A 26117-nucleotide genomic window follows, 5' to 3' on the forward strand; every position below is an offset into this window, starting at 1 on the left:
AAAGTAATGATCTCTTTCCATTTTCAAAGTGCTTTCACGTCCATTATCTCATTGCCTGTCATACCATAGGCCCTTGAACACTGGTGATACTAGAGTGGAACCCTTCTTCAAGTTTAATGATGGAAATCTGCCATATTTTAGAAAATATTAAGCTAATGGATAGAGTTTTCTAAATTTCAGGTTTTTCTCCCATCAGTTTTATCTGATGAAAATAAATGTTAACAGAGAAACTCATATGGTTTCATAATTTTTTGAAATGCAGACAACTCCATTTATATAATATAACCATATTTTCTGCTAGTTAAGTCATTCTTGTTTTATATGATGAAAGCACATTGATGAGTATTTCATGTGCTTCACAAAGGGAAACATGAGGTTTTTTTTAGGCCCTTTGTAACCAACAAATTTGAAAACCATGCTTTTCGATTCACCAACTATCCTGTGAGGTAGACAGGACGGAAAAGGAAACTGAGGAGGATAAGTGATTTCTCTCTGACAATATATATATTCTGCCAGTAAATAATCCAACTAGAACCAGAATTTAATAAAGTTCAACTCAGCATTTAATGTTGCTGGACTCTGCTGCTGCTGCTAAGTCACTTCAGTCATGTCCAACTCTGTGCAACCCCATAGACGGCAGCCCACCAGGCTCCCCCGTCCCTGGGATTCTCCAGGCAAGAACACCGGAGTGGGTTGCCATTTCCTTCTCCAACGCATGTAAGTGAAAAGTGAAAGTGAAGTTGCTCAGTCGTGTCTGACTCTTAGCGACCCCATGGACCACAGCCTACCAGGCTCCTCCATCCATGGGATTTTCCAGGCAAGAGTACTGAAGTGGGGTGTTGCTGGACTCTAGGAATAGAGAAATGAATGAGACATAATACCTCCTTGTTGAGATAATGATTTGGCTGTCATAATAGAAATTCACTTAATCAAGGGGCTTAAATAAGATAGAGTTTGTTTTTCTGTCATATAAAGTATAGGTAGATATTCCAGCTTTCTGTTTTGCAAACGTATCCTACTGCTTTCATCTTGTAGTCTGAGATGGCTGCTCCTACTTCAGCCTGCATGTCCACATTCCAGCCTGTAGGCAGGGGAAGGGGAAAGCACGTGCATGAGCTAATATCCCACTGGCCAGAACTCAGTCATGGAACCATACCCAGCTGCAGGATTGGTTGGGAAATGTAATTTTTATTATGAATGGTCATGTACCCAGGAAAAATTCAGCAGTTCCACGATTAATGGAAAAAGAGAGAATATTGAGAAAACTGGCAGGCTCTGCACACCATCCTTAAAGGGAAAGGCAGAGATTAGGAGAAATGTTTTGGAATTAGGCAGACCCAAGTTAAGGATTCAATTCTTTGCTTACTAGTGTATGTCCTTGGGTAAGTTACTTAACTTTTCCAAGCTGCAATTTTCTTGCCTTTAAATAGCTATGTTATTTAAATGTTTTGTGAGGATTAAGTTAAAAAAGAAAGTTTACAGTACTTAGCACAGTGTCTGAAACAAGGAGCCCATGAGTAGTTAGTAGTGGTAATAATGATGATGTTGATTGATAGCATTAGTCCCTCTTTTTACAATCCCATAGTACTCTATTTTCCTCCCTCAAATTATGCATCCTCTTATAATTACTTGTTATATATATGCCTTTTCCAATAGATTGCAAGTTTCAACAGGCAGAAACTGTGGCTGTGTTATTTACTATTATATCCCCATTGCTAACCCTGGTCTGGCTTATCACTTGAGCTTAGTCACTCAGTGGTGTCTGACTCTTTGTGAACCCATGGGTTGGACTGTAGCCTGCCAGGCTCCTCTGTCTATGGGGATTCTCCAGGCAAGAATACTGGAGTGGCTTGCCATCCCCTCCTCCAGGGGATCTTTTCAACCTAGGGATTGAACCCATGTCTCCCACATTGCAGGCGAATTCTTCACCATCTGAGCCACCAGGGAAGCCCTGGCTTATCTCTAGTGGTCAGAAAATATTTGTTGAATAAATGGATACATGTGCTAAGTGATAGTGGTGTTAAGGGAAAGAGGGTTGCTATGGGAACATATAAGCATAGTATCTACCTCAGCATGAGGAATGAGGAAAGGCTTCCTGAAAGAGCATGAATGGAGTCTTAAAAAATGACTAAACTAGGTGGGACTTCCTTGGTGGTCCAGTGGTTAAGACTCTACATTTCCGTTGTAAGGAGCACAGGTTCCATCCCTGGTTGGGGGAAAAATGACTAGGAGTTCCTCACATTGAGGGTGTTGGGTGAAGAGTCAAACTCTCTGCTGGAAGGGGAAACATTCTGGGCAAAAGTGGGGAGTCACTGATCCTGGAGATGCAGTTGAGAAACTTTAAGCAGTTTGTGTTAATCCTGGAATCTTGAGGAGGCATGTAGAAGATGATGGGACATGAGACCTGAGAAGTAGACATGTCTCGATCAACTTTTTAAAAAGATACCATTTATATTGAGTAACTGCTGTATACTCTTATATGTTATACAAAAAACCTAGGAGTATTGACTTGCTCATTGTCCTTTCAGGCTCAACCACCTGAAGTCATTGCTTTTGGGTTTTAATTGCCATGGTGCAGCAAGGTAGCTTGTGCTGAACTTACCATGGGAGGTGGCCTTCTCGTTATGATTAAATTGAGAGGGTTGGTTCTTTTATGTATATCTGTCTCTCTCTCAACTGTAAGCTCCTTTAGAGTTGGGACTGTGTTTTCTCTTTGGTGTCTTTCCTTAGAGTGGTTGAATCATTACTTTGCATTAACAGGGGTTTAATGAGTGCCTCATTCTGTGAAGCATACCAATAGGAGCATGCTTCTGTCCAATAATAATAATAATGTCCTATATTGTCCTATCTGTGTACATTGTTTAGTCTTTCTTTAAAGATATCATTTATTGAGCAACTACTATATACCAGATCATGTCATCACTATGTGCCAGGCTTTTAAAAGCATTATTTCATTTTATAGTATTACAAATGATATCATTTAGTCCTCAGATATACTGTGGTAATTAAGGGTCCTGTTTGAGGAATCTAAGACAGATTAAATGACTTGCCCAAGTAACAATAATTTCCAGAGCCGATATTTTAATTAAGGATGGTCAGAATCCATCTAATGTCCACACTATTTCCATTTCACAAAAATTCACTATTTTGATTGAGCTTCACAGAAACTTTAGGTGTTGAGATTGATACCTAGAAAGGTTACTCAGTGTAATGTAGTGATTAAGCAGATGGTATTTGAGCCAAGATTTTCTTTTCTTTCTTTCTGACCATGCTACACAGCATGTGGGATCTTAGTTCCCCAACCAGGGATCAAACCAAGCCTCCTGCAGTGGCAGTATGGTGTCTTAACCACTGGACTCCCGGGGAAGCCCCCCAGATTTTCTTGGGCTTCCATCTTAATCAAGGGCTCTTTATGCAGCACCAGGCTGCCAGCCCCATCAGTGCCATGCCTTCTGCCTGGCATGTGTTTATTGAGTGTGCTGCACTCAAACTAGCATGTTTATGTTAGTTATAAACGTAACCGCTTGATATCTATGTACCTTACTGCTTATTATGGACTGTTCAGAGTACCATCACCAAAATCATTTAAGTCCCAGGTGTAATTTTTAAAATTTCCATCACTAGAATTCCTGGAAGTATATATGCTGCAGGCGTGTCAGCTTTCATTTGAGGATTAAGAAGACACAGTTTCTTCCCAACTTTCCCACCCTGGAGAATGCTGCATATAATGATAGGTGGATACTATTATTATAATTTGGGGGGAAACTAGAGGAGAGAGCTTGGGTTTGGGCCACAGACTCAGCTTCTAGCTATGGCTAGACATAAAGTGGTTGCCTTTTCCATTTCCTTACTGTTGTAATCTTTAAACGAGTCATTTCCCCATTCTAGACCTTGACTTCCCCCTTATATAAAATTAGGGGGAAAAGGAAGGAGAAGCTAATTTATCTCTAAGATATCTTCCAGCTGTAACAGTCCGTGATTCTAATCTGACTCCTTTCTTTATCTGTTCGTTGCCAGCAAAGTTTCCCAGTAACCCTGGCCAAATACAGCATCCTTTCAGAGGACCCTTCAGAGGACCTCAGTTTTCTGTCTGTAAAATAGGAGTAATATGGGTATTTTTGTACAAAAATAGTTTAGTGATTTATCCCATGACCCATTTGGGGCATCATAGTGTACTCCTTCAGGGATCTAAGGATATCTGCCCTGGGCCATCCCACAGTGAATCCAGGTCAGTCACAGCAGTATACAGTTTGATGGTAGATAGCAGTCCATCTTCCCTACCAACTTTTTCCTAGCCTCCATTCATTTCCTGCCTAATTCTCCTTCACAGGCAGGCAGGGTAACCTTCCCAAAACACAGCTCTAGTCATATACATCCCTAGCACAGATATCTTTAATAGCTCCCCATGGCATGAAGGTCTGAACTCAGGCAGTAAGAATAGAAAGGATAGGATAAGAAAGATTGTGAAGGTAAAATGATAGGAACTGGTATCTGAAATTTCATGCACTCAAACTCTTCCTGGCTATGTTGTGTCCTGGCTCAGAACTGAAATATAATATCACAATGGGCTCCTGATGGTGTGGATCGGTCCAGACAGATCTAGGTTAACATGGAAAAGCAAGTGAGTTGCCAAGAGGGATACTAGAATCAACCTTCTTTTTGTTCTCCTAAAGCGACACCTTTGAAGAGCCCTGGCATTTTCCCTGGTTAAGAAAAGCCTCCTGCAGGCTTCAAAGAAGCTCCTCCCTTCTTTGCTGGAAAATTTCAGCCGCACTGCATTCTGACTTTAACATTCTTCACAGCTCCTACTGCAGTGCTGTCATGACGAGAAGTCTGAATTGCTGCATTCGGCCTCAGGTATGGTGGGCTCTGCACCACCACGCCTGCACCTTGATGGTTGGTTGACAGAAGTTGGCCTCTCAATCATAGCAAAGTCTAGGACCCTGGGGTGACTACCCTGTTAAGAACTTTAATAATGCAGAGGCTACAATGGAAAAATTTCTGCATTGGGAGTCAGGAGGTCTGGGTTAATTCCTAGGATCTGTCCTGTGTGGCTCTGTGACTCTGGGGGACATGTTTAATCTCTATGGGCTTCATATTCTTTCCCTGCAAAGATGAAGAACTGGGACAAAGTTATCTCTAAATGCCATCTTGTTCTAAAATTCTAAACTAGTGATTCATTGCACGTTTTGTCTCTGTTGGCCCCTGTGCTAGATATGAGGAATATGAAAACAAAAAAAATAATAAAAGTTAATGCATACTGAGTGTTTAAATATGTGCCACAGATTGAATTAAGTATATACAATGTTTTGTTCAGTTCTCAGAATATCCCTATGAGACTAGGTTTATCATCAGTTTTACTGGCCTTTTGAAAGGACCATTTCTTGGTCTTCCCCCTGCCCCCTCAGGTTGGGCCCCTCCTCTCTTAGACTGACCTGTGCTCAGCCAGAAACAACTCTGCTGTGGCAATAACTAGGCTGCTGGCTAATAATAGTGGTGACTTAAGACATGTAAATAGATTGTCCCTCCTCACTATTTCTTAAAAAAAATTTTTTTTTCTACCAAATAGCAAGACTTACATTAAATCTCCGGTAATTAGGACAGTGTGTTATTAGCTGAAGAATAGACAAACAGCCCACTGGAACAGAATAAAGAATATAGAAACAGATCCAAGTATCTATGAACATTTAGCATATGACCGTTCGTTATATGACAACACTGATTGCAGTGGTGTCCAATCAACTGGATTGGACAGTCATGTGACAAAAGCTGACTTGACTCCTACTGCACACTGTACACAAAAAGCATTTAAAATTTTTGTAGATCTAAATGTAAATATTATAATTATCAAACTTCTGGAAGGTAACATACAAAAATATACTCATGATCTTAAACTAAGCAAAGAGTTCTTAAATAGGACACAAAAGTCATTACAACTATACAAGGAAAAAAATGAGTAAATTGGACTACATTAAAAAGCAAGAATTTTTGCTCAAAAGGCACCATTAAAAAGTGAAAAAGAAAGATACAGGGAGGAAGAGGATATTTGTAACATGTACGTTTAACAAAGGATCATATCTAGAATATAGAAGGAACCTCTACAAATCAGTAAGAGAAAGAAAGACCACCCAATCTAAAAAATGGGCAAAATACTTGAATAAACAGGTTACAAAAGAGAATATCCAAATGGCTGGTGGCCATGACGGAAATGTGCTCAAGTTCAGTAGACTTAAAGGAAATGCAAGTTAAAGGCTCAGTGCATTATCACTTCATACCAACCAGAATGGGTAAAAGAAACGAACCAGAAAATCTGACTATACTAGGTTTTGTAAGTACTGGCAAGAATGTAAAGCACTTAGAACTCTTATGTACTCTGGTGGGAGTCTAAATTGGAAATGATTTTTAAAAACTGTTTGAGAGAACTATTAAAGATGAAATACCTCAGTAGTTTCAGGTTCTGGGTATATCCCCAACACAAATGCATACACATGTTCACTGAAAGATACATGCAGAAACATTAGTAGCAATACTGTTCATAGTGGTCCACACTGGAAACAACTCTAATTTGAAACAACTCTAATTTCTACCTCCAGTAAAAAGTATAAATAAGTTATAGCATATTCATATAAATAAACTACTAGGGCAATGGGAAGTAAAGAATTACTGTTTCACCTAAAAATGATGAATCTTGCAAACATAATCAGTTAAAGGAGCTGTACACAAAAGAGAACCTAGTATATTATTCCATTTTCACAAATTTAAAAAATAGGCAAAATAACCCTTTGGTTTTGGAAGTCAGAATAGTGGTTTGCCAATTTGGGGGAGAGGATACTTTTGGGGTGCTGGTAGTGATCTGTTTCTTATTCAAGATACTGTTTATGTAAGTGTTTTCAGTTTGTGAAAATTCATTGAGCTGTGTACTTATTTATGCAATTTTCATATGAATGTTGTTCAGTTGCTAAGTTGTGTCAGACTCTCTGTGACCCTATGGACTGCAGCACGCCAGGCTTCCCTGTCCTTCTCTGTCTCTCAGAGTTTGCTCAAATTCATGTCCATTGAGTCGGTAATGCTGTCTTAACATCGCATCATGTGCCACCATCTTCTCTTCCTGCCTTCAATCTTTCCCACCATCAGGGTCTTTTCTAATGAGTCAGCTCTTCATATCAGGTGGCCAAAGTATTGGGGCTTCAGCTTCAGCATCAGTTCTTCCAATGAATATTCAGGTTTTTATTTCCTTTAGAATTGACTGGTTTGATTTCCTTGCAGTCCAGGGGACTTTAAAGAGCCTTTTCCAGTACCACAGTTTGAAAGTACCGATTCTTCGTTGCTCAGCCTTCTTTATGGTTCAACTCTCACATCCGTACATGTCTACTGGAAAAACCATAGCTTTGACTGTGTGGACATTTGTCAGCAAAGAGATGTCTCTGCTTTTTAATATGCTGTCTAGGTTTGTCATAGCTTTCCTTCCAAAGAGCAAGCATCTTTTAATATCACAAGAATATTATATTGTAAAAATATTTTGACTTAAAATTTTTAAAAAACAAGGTAGATTTTAAGATTCTAACTTTGAATGGATAAAAGATTCATATTATTAAAAATTCAAAAAATATAGAAGGGAAATAGTTTAAAAGTCTGCTTCCCAACCCTGTTGCCCAACCGTCCAGTTCCCTTCCTCATAGGTTACCAATAGTATTAGTCTTTTTGTGTATCCTTCCAGAGTTATTTTTTAATATGCAAGCAAATACATATATAAGTATTTAAACATACACACATCTATTCTTCCCCGCTTACGCTTTTTATATGTATGGCAATATTCTGAACACATTATTCTATAGTCTGCTTTTGTCGTTTATCTTAAAAATCTTTCTATATCACTACATAAAGAAGTTCCTTATTTCTTCTTACAGCTGCATAATGTACTACTGAAAGAATGTGCCATGATTTATTTAATAGATTCCCCTCCTGATGGGCATTTAGGTTAAATTATTTCTGGTTGAGAAGCTGTCTTGATCCTGATCTATGTTGTGTTACATATCTATTTTTCCAGGCCTCATTTTAACTTTTTACAGCAGTTTGAACAGGTTGATCTGTAGTAAAGCAGTACTTTATAGGAAATAAAAGGATAGAAATAAAATAATTTTTCTGCCTCTAAACTTTTAAAAGAAAGGCTGTCTAAATAATTGGACTGTAGAATTTCAAAGCTAGGAAGGCTGGCAGAGAACTAATTCTGTGCTTTCTTGTGATTGATTTCCTTAATATTCTGATGAAAGTTAAGGATTTTCTCCTTAGGAAAATACACACATATGTAAAATTTTGCATATAAGTTTCGGGGTTGACAAACCTCTTAAAATTCCTCAATGGGTTCTAGATTAAGAATCTGTTGGGACTTTGCTGGTGGTCCATATAAGAATCCCACTGCCAGTGCAGGGACATGGGTGCAATCCCTGGTCTTGCAAGATTCCACATCCCACGGGGTAACTAAGCCCTTGTGCCACAACTATTGGGCCTGCACTCTAGAGCTCGTTCTTTACAACAGGAGAAGCTACCATGCTGAGAAGCCCACGCACCACAACTAAAGAGTAGCTCACCGCAACTAAAGAAAGCCTGCACGCAGCACTGAAAACCCAGTGCAGCCAAGGAGAAATAAATGTAAAAAAAGAGAAACAGTTCTTAAAAAAAAAAAAATCTGTTGGGAATTCCCTGGTGGTCCAGTGGTTAGGAGTCTGTGCTCTCACTGCCAAGGGCCTAGGTTCATGTCCAACTCTTTGCGACCCCGGAGTTCTCCAGGCCAGAATACTAGAGTGGGTAGCCTATCCCTTCTCCAACAAATCTTCCCAACCCAGGAATCGAACCAGAGTCTCCTGAATTGCAGGTGGATTCTTTACCAACTGAGCTATCAGGGAAGCCGAAATAAAGAAATAAAATTTTTTAAAAGAGAAAGAATTCTTAAAAAAAAAAACAATCTGTTGGGAATTCCCTGGTGGTCCAGTGGTTAAGACTCTACTCTCATTGCAGAGGGCCTAGGTTCAATCCCTGACCAGGGAACTAAAATCTGACAAGCTGCACAGGCAGCCAAAAAAAGAGAAACTCCTCAAGAATCTGTTATCTAGTATAACATCAGTGATTTCCTCTCCTTTCATTGATTGATACTACAGCCCAGAATGGCAAGGGAGGCTGCCCATTCCTACCCAGGAAAAGTTCAGTTTGTAGGTAGGGTAATCAGAGAGAAACATGGTAAACAAATTTAATTGAAAGATTGATTTATATATATACATGTATATATCAAGATGGTATTGTTAGAATTTCTTGTATAATACTTTGACTTTTCTTTCTCTTTTGTTTTGTGTTCAGCCCAAAAAGAAGAAGGGAAAAGTGGAAGTGAGATCCATTAATTTGGGGACAGATTATGAATATGGGGCTTTAAACATTCACCTGATTGCATATGACATGGCCCTGACAGAGAGTTATGCCCAGTATGTTCACAACCTCTGCAATCATCTCTCCATTAAAGTCGAGGAAAGGTATGAAAGATGCCTTTGCATGGGATGTTCTTGGTGTGAGTAGCATGCTCTACTTTGTTGTTGTTAAATGAGATATAATTTTTGTTTTGAGAAATAATTTACATGTAGTAAAATTCACTCTTTTTATGTATATAGTTTGTCACAATCAAAATACAGAACAGCTCCATTAAGTTTTAAAAAGTTTCTTGGTGCCTGAGGTATAGTTAATCTCCTCTGTCTTGCCTCTAGAGTCCCTGGCAACCACTGATTGATTTTCTGTCCCTTTTGTTTTAAGTTCTCCAGAATATCATATAAATGGAATCATATAGTATGTAGCTGTTTGTTTCTGGCCTCTTTCACTTAGCATAATGGATTTAAGATTTAGCTGGGGTTCTGCAGACATTCTTTTATTCTGAATATCTATTCAGAATTCTGAATTGTATTCCATTAATTCTGAATAGATACTCAGAGTTCCATACTGAATATCTATTCAGTACTCCATTAATTCTGAATACCTATTCAGAATTCTGAGTAGTATTCCATTAAATGGTAAACCTTAGTTGGTTTATGCCTTCACTGGTTGGTATACATTTGGATTCTTTCTAGTTTATTGGTAATTATGAATAAAGCAAATAGATTCAATAAAAATAAATAAATAAAACAAATAGATTCAAGGGATTAGATCTGATAGACATAGTGCCTGAAGAACTGTGGACAGAGGTTTGTGACACTGTATAGGAGGCAGGGATCAAGACCATCCCCAAGAAAAAGAAACGCAAAAAAGCAAAATGGCTGTCTGAGGAGGCCTTACAAATAGCAGTGAAAAGAAGGAAAGCGAAAAGCAAAGGAGAAAAGGAAAGATATACCCATTTGAATGCAGAGTTCCAAAGAATAGCAAGGAGAGATAAGAAATCCTTCCTCAGCGATCAATGCAAAGAAACAGAGGAAAACAACAGAATGGGAAAGACTAGAGATCTCTTTAAGAAAATGAGAGATACCAAGGGAATATTTCATGCAAAGATGGGCTCAATAAAGGACAGTAATGGTAGGGACCTAACAGAAGTAGAAGATATTAAGAAGAGGTGGCAAGAATACACAGAAGAACTGTACAAAAAAGATCTTCACCACCCGGATAATCACAATGGTGTGATCACTCATCTAGAGCCAGACATCCTGGAATGTGAAGTCAAGTGGGCCTTAGAAAGCATCACTATGAACAAAGCTAATGGAGGTGATGGAATTCCAGTTGAGCTATTTCAAATCCTGAAAGATGATGCTGTGAAAGTGCTGCACTCAATATGCCAGCAAATTTGGAAAACTCAGCAGTGGCCACAGGACTGGAAAAGGTCAGTTTTCATTCCGATCTCAAAGAAAGGCAATGCCGAAGAATGCTCAAACTACTGCACAATTGCACTCATCTCACATGCTAGTAAAGTAATGCTCAAAATTCTCCAAGCAAGGCTTCAGCAATACATGAACTGTGAACTTCCAGATGTTCAAGCTGGTTTTAGAAAAGGCAGAGGAGCCAGAGATCAAATTGCCAACATCCTGTGGATCATCGAAAAAGCAAGAGAGTTCCAGAAAAACATCTATTTCTGCTTTATTGACTATGCCAAAGCCTTTGACTGTGTGGATCACAAGAAACTGTGGAAAATTCTGAAAGAGATGGGAATACCAGACCATCTGATCTGCCTCTTGAGAAACCTGTATGCAGGTCAGGAAGCAACAGTTAGAACTGGACATGGGACAACAGACTGGTTCCAAATAGGAAAAGGAGTATGTCAAGGCTGTATATTGTTACCCTGCTTACTTAACTTCTATGCAGAGTACATCATGAGAAACTCTGGGCTGGAAGAAGCACAAGCTGGAATCAAGATTGCTGGGAGAAATATCAATAACCTCAGATATGCAGATGACACCACCCTTCTGGCAGAATGTGAAGAGGAACTAAAGAGCCTCTTGATGCAAGTGAAAGAGGAGAGTGAAAAAGTAGGCTTAAAGCTCAACATTCAGAAAACTAAGATCGTGGCATGTGGTCCCATCACTTCATGGGAAATAGATGGGGAAACAGTGAAATAGTATCAGACTTTATTTTTTGGGGCTCCAAAATCACTACAGATGGTGATTGCAGCCGCGACATGAACAGACGCTTACTCCTTGGAAGGAAAGTTATGACCAACCTAGATAACCTATTCAAAAGCAGAGACATTACTTTGCGACTAAGGTCCATCTAGTCAAGGCTATGGTTTTTCCAGTGGTCATGTATGGATGTGAGAGTTGGACTATAAAGAAAGCTGAGCGCTGAAGAGTTGATGCTTTTGAACTGTGGTATTGGAGAAGACTCTTGAGAGTCCCTTGGGCTGCAAGGAGATCCAACCAGTCCATCCTAAAGTAGATCAGTCCTGGTTGTTCATTGGCAGGACTGATATTGAAGCTGAAACTCCAATACTTTGGGCACCTGATGTGAAGAACTGACTCATTAGAAAAGACTCTGATGCTGGTAAAGATTGAGGGCAGGAGGAGAAGGGGACAACAGAGGATGAGGTGGTTGGATGGCATCACCAACACAATGGACATGGGTTTGGATGGACTCTGGAAGTTGGTGATGGACAGAGAGGCCTGGCGTGCTGCAGTTCTTGGGGTTGCAAAGAGTCAGATACAACTGAGCGACTAAACTGAACTGACTATGCGGACCTTTGTAAGCAAACTAATGTCTCTGCTTTTTAATACATAGTCTAGGTTTGTCATAGCTTTCATTCCAAGGAAGAAGTGTCTTTTAATTTCATGGTTGCAGTCATTGTCTCTAGTGATTTTGGAGCCCAAGAAAATGTCTGTGACTCTTTCCATTGTTTCCCCATCTAGTGCCGTGAAGTGATGAAACTGGATGCCATGATCTTAGTTTTTTGAATGTTGAGTTTTAAGCCAGCTTTTTCACTCTCCTCTTTCACCTTCATTGAATTTGAACTTTTAAACCTTTATTACTTACAGTATAACTGTGCTAAATGTGCTCATTAGAAGACTGGATAATCAGCTGTGACTTAAGCACTCATAGCTGATAATACTTCAATTATTTTAGGCCTAAAGATGTGCTTTATCTTTTTTCTGATGCCTGGGAGAGTTGGTTGCTCTTTCAGCACTTGACACATAGCTCTATCATGTCACTTAGTGCTCTGGGCTGTAATGATCTTTTCATGTGTCAGATTCCTTCCCCACTGACTACATAGGGACTATGTTCTTTATTTCTTTAGTACCTAGCATAAAGACTGTTCCATGGGGGACATTAAGCCATTCTGGAAAGAACGACAGGTCATTGAATATGATTGCACAATCCAGTTGTGTATACATTTCCCAAAGTTTAATGAACGAATTTTTAATTAATCAAAAACTACTGGCTGAGCCTCTTTTTGCTCTGTGGTCCATGTGCTCAGTGAACTAAAAGGCACTGGACTTCTTGCTCTGTAGTGTAGGCACTTTGTATCTTTTGTCTGGAGGATACAAAGGTAAATGCCCCTAATTTCAAGGAGAGTGTGTGTGTACGTGTGTGTACACACGTACACACACATAAAAATAATTATAATGTGGAAGATGGTAAGTGAAGATAAAGTTTAATGTCAGTTCAAGAAGACAGAGTAGCATAGTAATTTAGGGCTATGTTTCTCAAAGTACCACTCTGTGAAGCTATTACGAGCTTGTGCCAAAATGTACATTAACACTTTGCTTCCTTCATCAAGAAAGGCTTGCTATTGAAAGACTTTCTATTGGAAGCTATTGAAAACAAAATATTAATTGAATAAAAGTGTGTATAGTGTCGGTTTCATGCTTCTTATCTTGTCTTGAATTGATAACAAGTTTGCTTATCAGCAGCTTGTCTTTGGATCATACTGAGTAACAAATGATTAAGAGTGAAAACTCTAGAATCAAACTGCCTGCATTGAAATCCTAGTTCTACCCATTATCATCAAGATGACCTGAGAAATTCTGACCTTGGTTTCTTTGACTCCATAATGCAATGATAATTTTCCTATTTTTTTGAGTTCTGAAAATTAAATAGGAAAATATATGATAGCACTTAACAGAGAGACCAGCATATTGTAAACATTCTGTAAATAATATTATTGTTATTAATAATTAATGAGTTTTTTTCAACTGGCACAGTTTAGGGATAGCATCTCAGAAGCTGTAGTGGCAAAGGAGCATTAAATGCCATTTACAGAATGTTATCATACCTTCAGTGAATCAGCTCCTTGAAGTAGTGTTTTAAATTTTCAGAGAACTTTTAAAGATATTTTGTTTTTAAAAACTGGCTGTGAAAAGCTCTGACTACATTTGAATAAAGGTAGGAAGCAGTAGCATTTGTTGAGCACCTACTGTCAGCCAGCCACTCTGCCAAATACTTTTCTGTGTATTACTTTACTGAATTCATATAAGCACCTTGCCATAGTGGGTACAAGCGTTGACTTTGGAGCCAGACTGCTTCAGTTTTTCCCTTGTTCTGCTACATTCTTACTTTGTGACAGACATTGGGCAGTTTTCTTAACCTGTTTCTGTCTTGGTTTCCTCATCTGTAAGATGAGGTTATAAAAGGACCTATCTAATAAAGCTGTAGTGAAAATTAAGGAGTTAATATACTTAAAATGCTTACAGTTAAGTTTAGAAACTGTTGGCTGCTATTAGTCGTAGTAGCAATATAATAGAAGCTTGCCTATAGTCATACATCTAACCAGTGGCAAGTTCTTGATTTGAACCCACTTCTTTTCCTTCAAATTCTTAATTCCCTCTAACTGGTTCTCCACACTGCTATTTGTATGATCTTTCTAGAATGGAAATATGATCGTGTCACTCCCATGCTTAAGTTCTTCCATGGCCTCCCATTCCTTTAAGATCAAAATAAAAGTTCCTCACATGTCTTGCTAGGTGCTCCATTGGGTGGGCTTGTCTCTCTTGCCTTAACGCACACTTCTCTTTCCTGCTTCTATCTCCAGTTGCACTGACTTTGTTTTTTGTCTTTTCCCACCTCAGGACCTTTGCATATGCTCTCTAAAGCCTGGAATATTTTTTCCCCTTCAGCTAATCAACCCCTATTTTTTTTCCTTAGGCTTTATTTTGAATGTCACTTCTTCAGAGAACCTCATTAAGTTAGGTCTTTACGTTATATATTTAGGAGAAGTAAAGAATAAAAAACTTACCTTTTATAATGCTAATTCCTTACCCTCATAATTACTTGACTATTACTAGACTCTAAGATCTGTGAGGCAGGGACTATTTCTGTCTTTATCAGCAGTCATGCTAAGACCTCGCATAGTATCTGACACATAGGGGGCACTGGATGAATACTTGTTGCCTTGGATTTAGTTCCAATAGCCATAAAGATAAATTCCTAGTATAACAGAATGAACAATGTGCTGCTTTTTGCCTCTTTCCTTGTTCTTTGCTCCAAATAGTGCAGAGCATAAAGAAATGTTCACTTTTAGCAATTCACTTCTTTGGAATGATTGAGGTTTTCAGACCATTATATCAGGTATTCTTGCTGCCCAGCTTTTCAGAGATAAAATGATCTTCTTTTCTTCTGATTTTCATTTTATCTTGATCCATTTTTCCTTTAGGAGTTGGGAATAGGGCTCTGACCTTGAGATGGAATTGAGCAAGGGAGCTGTGTGCTAGCTTTTGTTCTATAAATGGTCTGCATCACTGCAGCTGCAGCTCACCCAGAGGAGGAGAGGAAGAAGCCTCTCCTGTGGGTCCTTTAATTTTCCTGTCTCCCTTGCCGAGCAGCTGTCTGAAGAGATGGAAATCTTACTTATCTGGGAGCAGCTTCCAAGCCTGAACCTGACCAGCTCCTGTTCTCTGTAGAGAGTAAAAGCATCCTTCTCTGTAAGGCTGTTCTTTCCTTTTTTAAAAAAATCCACTTACATTGTTCAAATGGAGGTATAACATATATAGTAAAGTCCACAGGTTCTAAGTTCCCTAACATCCTAGCAGGCCCCCTTGTGTCCTATCCCAGCGGCTGCTGCTGCTAAGTTGCTTCAGTCGTGTCTGACTCTGCGTGACCCCATAGACGGCAGCCCACCAGGCTCCCCCGTCCCTGGGATTCTCCTGGCAAGAACACTGGAGTGGGTTGCCATTTCCTTCTCCGGTGCATGAAAATGAAAAGTGAAAGTGAAGTTGCTCAGTCGTGTCTGACTCTTCGCGACCCCATGGACCACAGCCCACCAGGCTCCTCCGTCCATGGGATTCTCCAGGCAAGAGTACTGGAGTGGGGTGCCATTGCCTATCCCAGCAGTACTCCTCAAAAGCAGCACTATTTTGTCATGTTAGGCTGACTCTTGAAATTCCACTACTTCATTTCTTCCCTTCTGTTTTCACTATCTGATCATCCAAATAATGTTTATTGTAGAAAACTGGGGAAGTACAGAAATATGTAGATACTAAAGAAAAATAACCTTTACTCTTGTGACTCAAAGGTCTATTCTACTTTAAAATGACTAGAGTTCCCAGTATATTTTTTTAAAATCAAACTATGTCTGATTTTTCTATTGGTTCTCCTTGAGGGCCTCATGCCTCCTTGCCTTTATAGGCTGCCTTCTTTTGGAATGCCCTCCAGGCAAACATCTATGTTCATTCTTTTTTTTTTTTTTTTTATGTTCATTCTTTACATCTTGATAAAGCACTGCCTCACCTATGAAGCCTTCCCCAGGCTCTCCCCCTTTTCTCCCTCTTGTCTCTGTAATATTTGGTATATACCTATATTGCCTTTGTCTTCCTGTAGTGCAAATGTTTGTGTACTTACTTGTCTCCAAAACATTCTTAGCAAGCTCCTTGAAAGCATAAATTGCATTGTGCCCATCAGACCACCTAGGACAGAACAGGATCTCAGTAAATGTTTGTTGAATAAGTGAATGAATAAACAAATCAATGAAATCTTGCTGAAGTAAGTGTTGAAGAATAAAATGCATGCTCAGTGGTAGGAATGAACAAGTCCCACTTTATTCAGTCTTATCTGTAGAATGTCAAAAAAGAAAAAGAACATTTTAGAGCCTGTTTACTTTTCTGAAAGCTTTTACATAATTGCTTTATTTTATTTTCCATAACAAGTTTAGGAATGTGCTCCCCTCCCCATTTTTGGCTGTGCCATGCAGTATGCGGGATCTTAGTTCTCTGACCGGGGTTTGAACCCATGTCCCCTGCAATGGAAGTGTGGAGTCCTAACTACTAGACCTCCAGGGAAGTCCCTGTTTTTATAAACAAGTTATTGCCAAGTGTAAATTTCAAGTGATCAGAGATTGTGCTATAAAATGGAAGGGGTTGTTATTTAGGGGACTTTACCTGGAAGTTTGCAATACCTAGCATTTACTCACTGTTGTAAAGGCAAGGGAATTGGCATTTGTAGGCATAGTATGCCAGGCAAATTACTTACATAATCTTATTTAACTGGGGCGGAGCCCTTACAAATAGCTGTGAAAAAAAGAGAAGCGAAAAGCAAAGAAGAAAAGGAAAGATATAATCATCTAAATGCAGAGTTCCAAAGAATAGCAAGGAGAGATAAGAAAGCCTTCCTCAGCGATCAATGCAAAGAAATAGAGGAAAACAACAGAATGGGGAAGACTAGAGATCTCTTCAAGAAAATTAGAGATACCAAGGGAACATTTCATGCAAAGATGGGCTCAATAAAGGACAGTAATGGTAGGGACCTAACAGAAGTAGAAGATATTAAGAAGAGGTGGCAAGAATACACAGAAGAACTGTACAAAAAAGGTCTTCACAACCCAGATAGTCATGATGATGTGATCACTAATCTAGAACCAGACATCCTGGAATGTGAAGTCAAGTGGGCCTTAGAAAGCATCACTATGAACAAAGCTAGTGGAGATGATGGAATTTCTGTTGAGCTGTTTCAAATCCTGAAAGATGATGCTGTGAAAGTGCTGCACTCAATATGCCAGCAAGTTTGGAAAACTCAACAGTGGCCACAGGACTGGAAAAGGTCAGTTTTCATTCCAATCTCAAAGAAGACAATGCTGAAGAATGCTCAAACTACTGCACAATTGCACTCATCTCACATGCTAGTAAAGTAATGCTCAAAATTCTCCAAGCAAGGCTTCAGCAGTACAGGAACCATGAACGTCCAGATGTTCAAGCTGGTTTTAGAAAAGGCAGAGGAGCCAGAGATCAAATTGCCAACATCCTGTGGATCATCGAAAAAGCAAGAGAGTTCTAGAAAAACATCTATTTCTGCTTTATTGACTATGCCAAAGCTTTTGACTGTGTGGATCACAATAAACTGTGGAAAATTCTAAAAGAGATGGGAATACCAGACCATCTGATCTGCCTCTTGAGAAACCTATATGCAGGTCAGGAAGCAACAGTTAGAACTGGACATGGAATAATAGATTGGTTCCAAATAGGAAAAGGAGTACATCAAGGCTGTATATTGTCACCCTGCTTATTTAACTTCTATGCAGAGTATATCATGAGAAACTCTGGGCTGGAAGAAGCACAAGCTGGAATCAAGATTGCTGGGAGAAATATCAATAACCTCAGATATGCAGATGACACCACCCTTCTGGCAGAAAGTGAAGAAGAACTAAAGAGCCTCTTGATGCAAGTGAAAGAGGAGAGTGAAAAAGTAGGCTTAAAGCTCAACATTCAGAAAACTAAGATCGTGGCATGTGGTCCCATCACTTCATGGGAAATAGATGGGGAAACAATGGAAACAGTGTCAGACTTTATTTTTTGGGGCTCCAAAATCACTGCAAATAGTGATTGCAGCCATGAAATTAAAAGATGGTTATTCCTTGGAAGGAAAGTTATGACCAACCTAGATAGTGTATTCAAAAGCAGAGGCATTATTTTGCCAACAAAGGTCCGTCTAGTCAAGGCTATGGTTTTTCCAGTGGTCATGTATGGATGTGAGAGTTGGACTGTGAAGAAAGCTGAGTGCCGAAGAATTGATGCTTTTGAACTGTGGTGTTGGAGAAGACTCTTGAGAGTCCCTTGGACTGCAAGGAGATCCAACCAGTCCATCCTAAAGGAGATCAGTCTTGGGTGTTCACTGGAAGGACTGATGTTGAAGCTGAAACTCCAATAATGTGGCCATCTCATGCGAAGAGTTGACTCATTTGAAAAGACCCTGATGCTGGGAGGGATTGTGGGCAGGAGGAGAAGGGGACAACAGAGGATGAGATGGCTGGATGGTATCACCGACTCAGTGGACGTGAGTTTGAGTGAACTCCGGGAGTTGCTGATGGACAGGGAGGCCTGACATGCTGCCTTTCTTGGGGTCACAAAGAGTCGGACACGACTGAGTGACTGAACTGAACTGAACTGAAAACGCTATGAACTAGGTATTATTATCTTCATTTAATAGCTGAAGAAACAAAGACCCAGAGAGCTGAATTAGTTTGTCCAGGGTCAAATAGGTAATAAGTGGCAGAGCCAACATTTAAATCCAGTACTGACTTGCATGTTTCCAAAACACTTTCCATAACACCAGACTTCTTTTTGTAGCAGTTCATCTTAAGAGGGTCATGCTTCTTTCCCTTAATTCATGAAGTTTGTGTAACATGAAAAGTCAGCAATCCTACTGTTGTTATTAGTATTCCATTTGAGTATTCAGTTTGAGGAACTTTTTGATAAGATGAACACAATACTAATATCATATTTCTGTGTAGTCATCAGTTCTATCTCATCACCATATCTGATTCTCATAATTGTCTATTGATAAAATCCTGGATTGTAATCCCCATTATACATGAAGAAACTGAGTCCAAGAAGGGGAAGGGACTTGCCTAACTAAATATTACTCATAAGTGGCAGGGCTAAGACGTGACCCCAAGTCCAGCACTCTTTTCATTGTGGTATATAGATCCACTGAAGCTGATTATAGTGAGCATAGATTACAACAATGTTTCTCAACCTGGAGACGTTTAACAATGTCTGGAGATAGTTCTGATTGTTATCACTTTGAGGTTAGGGATGCATAGGCCAGCCCCCACCATAAAAATTATCTGTTCTAAAGGGTCAATAGTGCTGACATTAAGAAATCCTGCTGTAGAACTGAAGCAGGGGACTCCCTTGGTGGTCCAGTGGTTAAGACTCTGTGCTGCCACTGCAGGGTGCACAGGTTTAGTCTCTGGTCAGAGAACTAAGATTTCACATGCCTCACAGCATGGCCAAATTTAAAAAAAATAAATAAGTAAAATAAAAATACAACTGGAGCAGGATTGGGTTTCACGCCTCATTTCTTCAGAAGAGATGAAATACCCAAGGTTAGCCTCCAGAGTGTACCTAGTGGCGAGCTTAATTCTTTTAGAACTGGCTATTGTTTAGTAGCAGCAAATACTTATTAATCACCAGGCTTTACTCAGAGTGTTATATTAAGCGTGACTAGGGATGCATAAAAGTATTAGACGTGGTCTATCCCCTCACGGAGTGTAAAGGCTTCTGGAGAAGGTGTAAGAGGATCTGGTTACTTTGCCCCTGGCTGCAGATAGACAGCCCAAGGTTGCAGGAGCTACTGCATGCAGTGGTGGCTGCACTCAGGCACTACCCTGACTGAAGTGGTGTGGCTGGCTTAAAGGAACCCTCCCAATAGCTGACTTTTCCTTCCCACAGTTATGCGATGCCCACCAAAACCATGGAGGTGTTGCAGCTTCAGGACCAAGGCAACAAAATGTTACTGGACTCAGTTCTTACCACCCACGAGCGAGTGGTTCAGGTAGGTACTCTGGAAGAAACTTGAAATGTCTCTGCCTCTCCTGGTTCTTTCTTGGTTGAGTTTCAAACCTGATATCCAGTTGTCTACTGGGTTTCTCCGCCAAGATGTTCAACAGGTACCCTGCACTCAGTGTATGCAAGACTAATTGTAGAGGATTGTGGTTTTTTTGCCTATAATCCTCCTCACCTTTGAGCTTAATGCTTGACCCTTCTTTGTCCTTGGGTATCCATTCATTCTCCAGATTCTATGGTTTCTACCCCGAAAAACCTTTCAGATCCATCCACTTTGCTTTACATTCATGTCAATGTGATCATGTCATTTTCCCACATAGACCCCCCCTCAGTGGCTTCCCTTTAACTCTGTATCCATTAGCAGTCAGTCCTTTCCCCCCATTCCCCTAGCTCCTGGCAACCACTAATCTACTTTCCATTTCTGTGGTTTTACCTCTTCTAGACTCTTCTTCAAATGAAATTATATAATATATGGCCATTTATGTCTAGCTTCTTTCATGTAGCATAATGTTTTCTGGGTTCATCCATGTTGTAGTAGTAGCACATATCAATACTTCATTCCTTTTTACTGCCAAGTAATATTCCAACACATGGACTTCACCCTTTTTGATCCACTCAAGAAATGTATCAGGAAGATAACCAGCAGGATGTTAAGATAGTAACACCCTAAATCTATGTTAAATTTTTAAATGATTAAAGTACTTACAATCTTGGTTCTTTAAGTGTTATCAGGAATAAATTATTTGAGCTTCATTTTATGACAGATCTAACTTGCCACCAAGGCCCATAGGATAAAGTTTGAACTCTTTTGATTAGCACCTAAATGGCTTCATGATTCTTCTCTAGCTTTTCCTCTTCACACCTTCATTCATTCCAGTCACACATGGAACTAGTTTTAATTCTCTAGTACTGTGCTCTTCCTTCACATTTTACTGAATATTATTTCCTCTGCCTTAAAAAAAAAACTCAACTCCACACTACAGTTGAATTCTCCCAATTTACCCTTGCTTTTCAAGACTCCAACCAGATGTTACCTCTTTTGGAAGCTTTTTTTTTAACCTCCCTGATTAAGTTAGGTAGATGTTTCTCTTCTGGGTTCTGCCTGCCCCCTGCATGCCTTTCTTCCAACACATCTGATATATCTTTGGATTCTCAGCACAGGGTCTGACGACAATCAGATAGTGGGTGATCTATGTGGGTAAACTTGAGTTGACTCAGAAAGTCATCCTGGACTTAACCTCTTAATCCAGTTATGACATTCATTGCCTACAAGAGCAGTTATGGGGGCGGGGGGGGGGGTGCGGTGGGAAGAGCAGATATTGGCCATGACCATCTCAGTAATCAGACAACTTGGCAGATCAGCAAGAAAAATCGAAATCCTGTGAAATCTGAGCTCCAAGACCAGCTCTGGGTGTTAATCCTTCACCCAAAGGCCCTCAGGCTCTACTGGTGCTGACATTTGAGCCCTTGCCCTTTCTGCCCAACCACCTAACTTTTAGTGACTCTCTTTGAGCATCTTCTTTCCTTTTGCAGATCAGCGGTTTGAGTGCTACGTTTGCAGAGATTTTCTTGGAAATAATCCAAAGCAATCTTCCTGAAGGAGTCAAATTGTCAGTGAGGGAGGTAGGTGCTAATTTGAGAAGAGGCCCACTGATGGGCTCAAAATATGGATAAGAAAATCTGGACTGGCTGACTTTAGAAACAGAAAAGGCATGTGGATAACTTAACCCAGCTAATAATCAGGAAAGGTGTGCAGGCTGCTTTACCATGATTATTAGTCTGACTGTTCCAATGCATCAGGGATCATACTTCATAGACCATGAAAGATGAACTCTGTCAGAGCATCCTGATATTAGGGGTAGCCCATTATACCCCCAAATTCCCTCCCTTGAGGCAGCCGTATAGCAGAAAGAATATGACTTAAGGTCACATACAGTGTAAGTAATCAGAACACAAATAGGCATGGAGGAAGTCCAATTCAAATTTGAGTCCTTGATACCTAATATAAGTCTGGTACATAGTATGTGTGTGCATGCTAAGTTGCTTCAGTCGTGTCCGACTCTTTGCAACACTGTTACTGTAGCCTGCCAGGCTCCTCTGTCCATGGGGATTCTCCAGGCAAGAATACTGGAGGTGGATTGCTGTGCCCTCCTCCAGGGGATCTTCCCGACCCAGGGATAGAACCCTGGTACATAGTAGCTACTCAGTAAAAGTTAGTTGAATTGAAATAATTTTCTACAGAGCTGGCTGATGTATCCTTTTCTGATGCTGGGCATATTTGAGTGACTCTGTAATAATTCCCTCTTATTTTCTTTTTCTCCTCCACAGCACACTGAAGAAGACTTCAAGGGAAGGTTCAAACCTCGGCCAGAACTGGAAGAACTGTTAGCCAAGTTGAACTAGCTCATTGCAGACCCTTTCATGCCTTTCAGCACTGGTGATACTGAGTGGCAAGGGGAAGAGCTTCCTGGGTGGCCAGAGTTGAGCAGGAGACCCAGACCCTCTACATCATAAGTACCCATCTCCACTGCCAGGAGTGTCTCCTCTCCTCGCTTACCAATTGTCACCACTTTTTTTTGAGCCAACCCTGGGTATCCTCCATCTAATAAAAAGCTGATGGATATGTGTATGTATGTGAGAAGTCAGTCCATCCTGTGGAGTATCTTTAACTAAGGGGTTGGATTTCTCTTTGCCTGGTGCTTTAGTGCACAAGTGTGTTCCCCTTCAGAATTTCTCCAATTAGGAGTGAACTCATCCTTTAAATCAACCTGGCATGGAGTCCCTTTAATGAGGCAGACAATCATAAGTAAACTCTCCATGGATAAAAGGCACAGGGAGGGAGATTTTGTATATGAAAAATCCCTCCGGATAGAATCAGGGTCTATTTATAACTGAAAAAAAAAATTACCTTGTGGGGTAGTGAGTGACCTGTCATAAGTATGCAGGTAGATGTTACATAACTGCAAATTAGGGTTGCCTGGAATAAGTTTAAGCAGAGAATTAAAGGTTGATCTTGGTCAGGTGTCAGGAAATTGCAGCCTGTGAGCCAAATCCCATCCACTGTCTATTTGCTTTTTAAAAATAATTTATTGAGGTGACATTCACATGTCACAAAACTAACCATTTGAAAGTGAATAATCACACGGTATTTAATACATTTGCAGTGTTGTGCAATCTCTATCCAGTTCCAAAACCCTATTTTAAACCCTCATAGACAAAGGTTTATGGGAACAGAGCCCTGCTCATTCATTTATATATTGTCTGTGGCTGCTTTTATGTTGCCATGGCAGAGCTGAGTCGCTGTGACAAAGACGGTTAAGCTAAAACATTTTTACATGGCCCTTCATAAAAATAGTTTGTCAAACATGGATCTAAGTCATTGGTTTTTAAACTTAAGCAAGCATCAGGATCACCTGCAAGGCTTTTAAGAACACAAATTACTGGACTCCAATCCCAGATTTTCTGATTTAGATCTTGAGCAAGGGTGCTGCTGCTGCTGGTCAAAGTTGCTGGTCCTCTTTGAGAACCACTAGCCTTAAGGGCCGGAGAAGGCGATGGCACCCTCCTCCAGTGTTCTTGCCTGGAGAATTCCATGGACGGAGAGCCTGGAAGGCTGCAGTCCATGGGGTCGCGAAGAGTCGGACACGACTGAGTGACTTCACTTTCCCTTTTCACTTTCACCCAGTGGAGAAGGAAATGGCAACCCACTCTAGTGTTCTTGCCTGGAGAATCCCAGGGATGGGGGAGCCTGGTGGGCTGCCGTCGATGGCGTCGCACAGAGTCGGACACAACTGAAGCGACTTAGCAGCAGCAGCAGCAGCAGCCTTAAGGACTTCCCTGGTGGCTCAGACTGTAAAGTGTCTGCCTGCAATGCGGGAGACTCAGGTTCGATCCCTGAGTTGGGAAGATCCCCTGGAGAAGGAAATGGCAACCCACTCCAGTACTCTTGCCTGGAAAATTCCATGGACAGAGGAGCCTTGTAGGCTATAGTCCATGAGGTCACAAAGAGTCAGACACGACTGAGTGACTTCACTTCATATGTGTGTGCATGCAGATAGTAACCATGTGTGAAAATGTGTGAGTGCGTCTCACATTTATTGAACTCTAATTATGCTCTATGCTTTATACAGATTATCCTTGGGGTTGATGGTATTTCCAATTTTACAGGTGAAGAAACTGGGGTTTGGAGAGCTGAATCGACATCCTAGGGTCACACGGCTAATAAGTGGCACACCTCTCCCCTCTGTTACCCCCTACTTCTCTTGGATAACCTATACAGAGGTCTGGGAGAGCTTAGAGCATTCTTAGTATTGCATGTACTTTCCTGAAATTTTTCAGAAATTTTCAGCTCTGAAGTTATTTTGGTTTATTTGGTTTCCAAAAGCAACAAGGGGAAACTCAGATTTCTTCTCAAGGTGTAACACTGGGGAGGGCTGTCAAGATAGCAGGTGCCCTCAATTAAAATGCTTTTCTGAATTCAAATTGAAGGTTCAGCAGGCCAGGACTTAGAAGGGAACCCCACTGGGAGTATGGGCAGAATTTGCCAGGTGAAGACTGATATTTTGGTTGGAGAAGTAATCATTGCTGAGTTTCCTTTAGGGAAGTTGAGAGAGCAGCAGCTAATGGATGAGTATAAAATTGGAGGATGTGTAGTGACTTGAAAATAAGGTGAATTAAACATATGTATACACACAGACGGGCTTCCCAGGTGGCACCAGTGGTAAAGAACCCGCCTGCCAATGCAGGAGACATAAGAGACAGGGTTCGATCCCTGGGTTGGGAAGATCCCCTGGAGGGCATGGCAACCCACTCCAGTATTCTTGCCTGGAGAACCCCCATGGACAGAAGAGCCTGGGGGGCTACAGTCCATAGGGTTGCAGAGTTGGACACAACTGAAGCGACTTAGCACACAAGCATACACACAGACACACAGTGCCTCCATATCACATGGGCAATGGGCAATGTCATGTGGGCCCCATTTAGGAACGTGGAATACAGTGGTATTTTCCAGCTGCTCACCTTTCCTTGTTAATAATTTGTGACAGAAAAACGCAAGGTTTCACAAATTGACAAGATACTAGAGCTTAGGGACTTGAGACCGGCCAGCCTAACCTCTTTTACCCTGCAAGTGCAGGTGAGGGCCCAGGAAGGGCAGTGCTTTAGTCAAGGTGACAGGGCACCTCATTGGCAGAGCTGGGAGCAGGATTCAGATCTTTTGATTCCCAGTCCATCTCTTTCCATTACATCATGAGGGATGAGTCAGGCTTCCCTCTTAAACAGGAGGCTTCTGGGTTGTCACCTTGGAGCTCTTGTGTCACTGACCTAGTTAGTGATTTATCCTCTCACTAGAGCCAAAGGGCTTTTGTTGCTCGTGATTAGTCTGCCCTGAAACAGATGAAAATTACTCATCATGCCTTATCCTGGTAAAAGGGACAGATACTCTGATTGCTAGAACCTCAGAGTTATCAAAACAATTATGAGCTTCATTTCACTCTTTAGAGGGAAGTGAACTTCCCTAGGAACACATGGCAGTGAAATCAAATGGAATACAAGTCTCTGGGCTCTAGGCTGAAAATATTAATTCCTTCTCCTGCCTTCCTGAAAGAACCTATTATAAAGAAAAGAGGCAGACAAAACTGAGCTGTTCTTAATTTCTACATTTATTAGTTTTGAGGCCTCAGGTGAGTTATTTTAATCTCATCAAACCTGTTTTTTGATGTGTAAAATGGGGGTAATCCCTTTTAGGAACTTGAGATGGAGATAATGTATAAAATGGGCAAGCATGTGCTCAGTAAATGTTAGATTACCTTCCCATCTAAACTTCCCTATACTTTTTTTAAAGATTATTTTTTTCATTGAAGTATAATTTATATATGGTGAAACGAAGATGTT

General features: G+C 40.5%; 1 protein-coding gene across 1 annotated transcript in view; it reads left to right on the forward strand.

Annotated features, from left to right (window-relative positions):
- Positions 1–22854, forward strand: part of MRPL48 (mitochondrial ribosomal protein L48) — a 51809-nt gene extending 28955 nt beyond the window's left edge. The window contains exons 5-8 of the mRNA XM_069553040.1: positions 9352–9521; positions 20112–20214; positions 21759–21848; positions 22554–22854. Coding sequence (XP_069409141.1) covers positions 9352–9521; positions 20112–20214; positions 21759–21848; positions 22554–22628 — 438 coding nt within the window. The 3' untranslated portion in view covers positions 22629–22854. The remainder of the gene's footprint in view (positions 1–9351; positions 9522–20111; positions 20215–21758; positions 21849–22553) is intronic.
- Positions 22855–26117: the final 3263 nt, after the last annotated feature.

Source organism: Ovis canadensis, chromosome 15 (genome assembly GCF_042477335.2).
Source record: "Ovis canadensis isolate MfBH-ARS-UI-01 breed Bighorn chromosome 15, ARS-UI_OviCan_v2, whole genome shotgun sequence".
NCBI lineage: Eukaryota > Metazoa > Chordata > Mammalia > Artiodactyla > Bovidae > Ovis > Ovis canadensis.